At 38.2% G+C, this 2,599-nt stretch overlaps 2 protein-coding genes across 2 annotated transcripts in view; both read left to right on the top strand.

Moving 5' to 3' along the window:
• Pmar_PMAR019044 (hypothetical protein) overlaps positions 1 to 745 on the top strand; it is a gene marked incomplete at both ends in the record, with an annotated part of 2,145 nt that extends 1,400 nt beyond the window's left edge. Inside the window, 3 exons of the mRNA XM_002780101.1 lie at positions 322 to 385; positions 456 to 567; positions 700 to 745. Coding sequence (XP_002780147.1) covers positions 322 to 385; positions 456 to 567; positions 700 to 745 — 222 coding nt within the window. The remainder of the gene's footprint in view (positions 1 to 321; positions 386 to 455; positions 568 to 699) is intronic.
• A 1,093-nt stretch (positions 746 to 1,838) lies between these two features.
• The window catches only part of Pmar_PMAR019043 (60S ribosomal proteins L8/L2, putative), a gene marked incomplete at both ends in the record, with an annotated part of 980 nt that continues 219 nt past the window's right edge, over positions 1,839 to 2,599 (top strand). The window contains 2 exons of the mRNA XM_002780100.1: positions 1,839 to 1,946; positions 2,008 to 2,593. Of these exons, the coding sequence (XP_002780146.1) occupies positions 1,839 to 1,946; positions 2,008 to 2,593 (694 nt within the window). The remainder of the gene's footprint in view (positions 1,947 to 2,007; positions 2,594 to 2,599) is intronic.

Genomic DNA, 2,599 nt, shown 5'->3' with positions numbered 1-2,599 from the left:
ACTACTACTACTACTACTACTACTACTACTACCCTACTACTACCCTATTACTACTACTACTACTACCCTACTACTACTACTACTACTACTACTACTACTACTACTACTACCCTACTACTACCCTATTACTACTACTACTACTACTACTACTACTACCCTATTACTACCCTATTACTACTACTACTACTACTACTACCCTACTACTACCCTATTACTACTACTACTACTACCCTACTACTACCCTATTACTACTACCCTATTACTACTACCCTCTCTCTCTCTAAATCGTCATTATATATTGGTTATTATTATTATGCTTAGGTATTGTTGGCTTATTTTGCTGCCGAAGATGTTGAAATGTTTGTATCATTTGTGGGTACTTTCTGTAATAATGATGAACAACATAATATTGAGACATTTAGTAATGATGATGATCGTCATGTTGTTGTTATTAGGTTCTATACCTCTTGCATTTATCCTACCTGCAATACTACATAAACGCCTTGTTGGGGGTAATCATAATATTAATACGTCAATACTCAACTCTATTGTCCGTCTAATCATCAGGTGCTGATATATCTGATATCATTCTTATGGTAATTGGATTAGTATGTATACCAGTAACTCTTTATATTGACTATACTCTATGGGGTAGTAATAATTATATTATCATCATCATCATTACTACTACTTATGTAGGTACAACAGTATAAAGAGTATCGTTACTGTCAAGAATGTGTATTGATTGGATGATCGCTCAACCACTCCCTGTGTGTTGATAATAATAAGACAATTATCATTTATGAATGTGTTCCCCAATAGTAAATAATAATATACCGACCATTTGGGATTACTGTGTTCTTCAACAGTGAATAATAATATACCGACCATTCGGGATTACTCAATAGTGAATAATTATATACCGACCATTTGGGATTACTCAATAGTGAATAATAATATACCGACCATTTGGGATTACTCAATAGTAAATAATAATATACCGACCATTTGGGATTACTCAATAGTGAATAATAATATACCGACCATTTGGGATTACTCAATAGTAAATAATAATATACCGACCATTTGGGATTACTCAATAGTGAATAATAATATACCGACCATTTGGGATTACTCAATAGTAAATAATAATATACCGACCATTTGGGATTACTCAATAGTAAATAATAATATACCGACCATTTGGGATTACTCAATAGTGAATAATAATATACCGACCATTTGGGATTACTCAATAGTGAATAATAATATACCGACCATTTGGGCAAGAAAGTAAGAAATGTTGTATAGAGTCCCGTGACGGGACTCCCGTCCTAAACCACACGAAGGACATAGTACAGGGTGAAAGAATGGGAGGACACCTAACCTGAGACGGAAAAGCAAGGATTGCTCCACACGGCCAATCGAAGGCAAACGGATTGCATCTGTGTTCCAAACATATGCTCCACCGGGAAGTAGACGCCCTACCGGAAGCTTGTGAGCAGTTTGCTCGAAGATTCGTTTTTTCCTCTGAGACAATCTGGTTAGACAGCTTTCCCATGATTCGAGCACAACAGGTTGTAGTGTTTCGAGTTCATCTTTGGCTATACCGACCATTTGGGATGGTGAATGATAACACACCAACCAGTTGGGATTATGCGTTTTTCGTGCATTATGCATGCCAATACATAATCGATCACGCTTTTGTTGATGTCGTCTTCGTCATCTTGTTGGTTGTGATGGTGATTATCTCGGAAATGCTGTAGGATTGATGTGTTGTTGTTACTATTGTATAGGTAGGGTATTATAATCATCTTCGTTATTAACCCACCCAACTAATGGGACGCGTTATTCGTGGACAACGTAAGGGACGTGGAGGAATCTTCAAGGCTGTCACTAAGCATCGTAAAGGAGCTTCTAAGCTTCGTGCTGTAGATTATGCTGAGGTAATAATACTAATACTATCCGCATCATCATAATCAATAATAATGTATTATCCTATTTTAGCGTCATGGATATATCAAGGGTCTAGTACAGGAGATTATTCATGATCCTGGTCGTGGTGCTCCTATGGCACGTATTGCTTTCCGTAACCCTTATAAGTTCGGCCTACAAAAGATCCTAACTGTGGCTCCTGAGGGTATGCATACTGGTCAGTTCGTATACTTTGGTAAGAATGCTAATCTATCTATTGGTAATGTATTACCTCTTGGCAAGATGCCTGAGGGTACAGTTATTTCCAACATTGAGGAGAAGATTGGTGATCGTGGTACTTGTGCTACTACTGGTGGTGCTTCTGGTATTGTTGTTGGACATTCTGATGATGGTAGTAAGACTCGTATTCGTCTACCATCTGGTGCCCGTAAGACTGTTAGTAGTCAATGTCGTGCTATGATTGGTATTATTGCTGGTGGTGGGCGTCTTGATAAACCTGTTCTTAAGGCTGGTAATAACTTCCATAAGTATCGTGTTAAGAGGAATTGCTGGCCTAAGGTTAGAGGTGTTGCTATGAACCCTGTTGAACATCCTCATGGTGGTGGAAACCATCAGCATGTTGGTCATCCTACTACTGTACCTCGTGGTGCTCCTGCTGGTCAGA

Source organism: Perkinsus marinus, assembly GCF_000006405.1.
Source record: "Perkinsus marinus ATCC 50983 genomic scaffold scf_1104296944428, whole genome shotgun sequence".
Classification (NCBI taxonomy): domain Eukaryota; phylum Perkinsozoa; order Perkinsida; family Perkinsidae; genus Perkinsus; species Perkinsus marinus.
The sequence above is the reverse complement of the archived record's forward strand: the minus strand, read 5'-3'. Positions and strand labels throughout refer to the sequence as shown.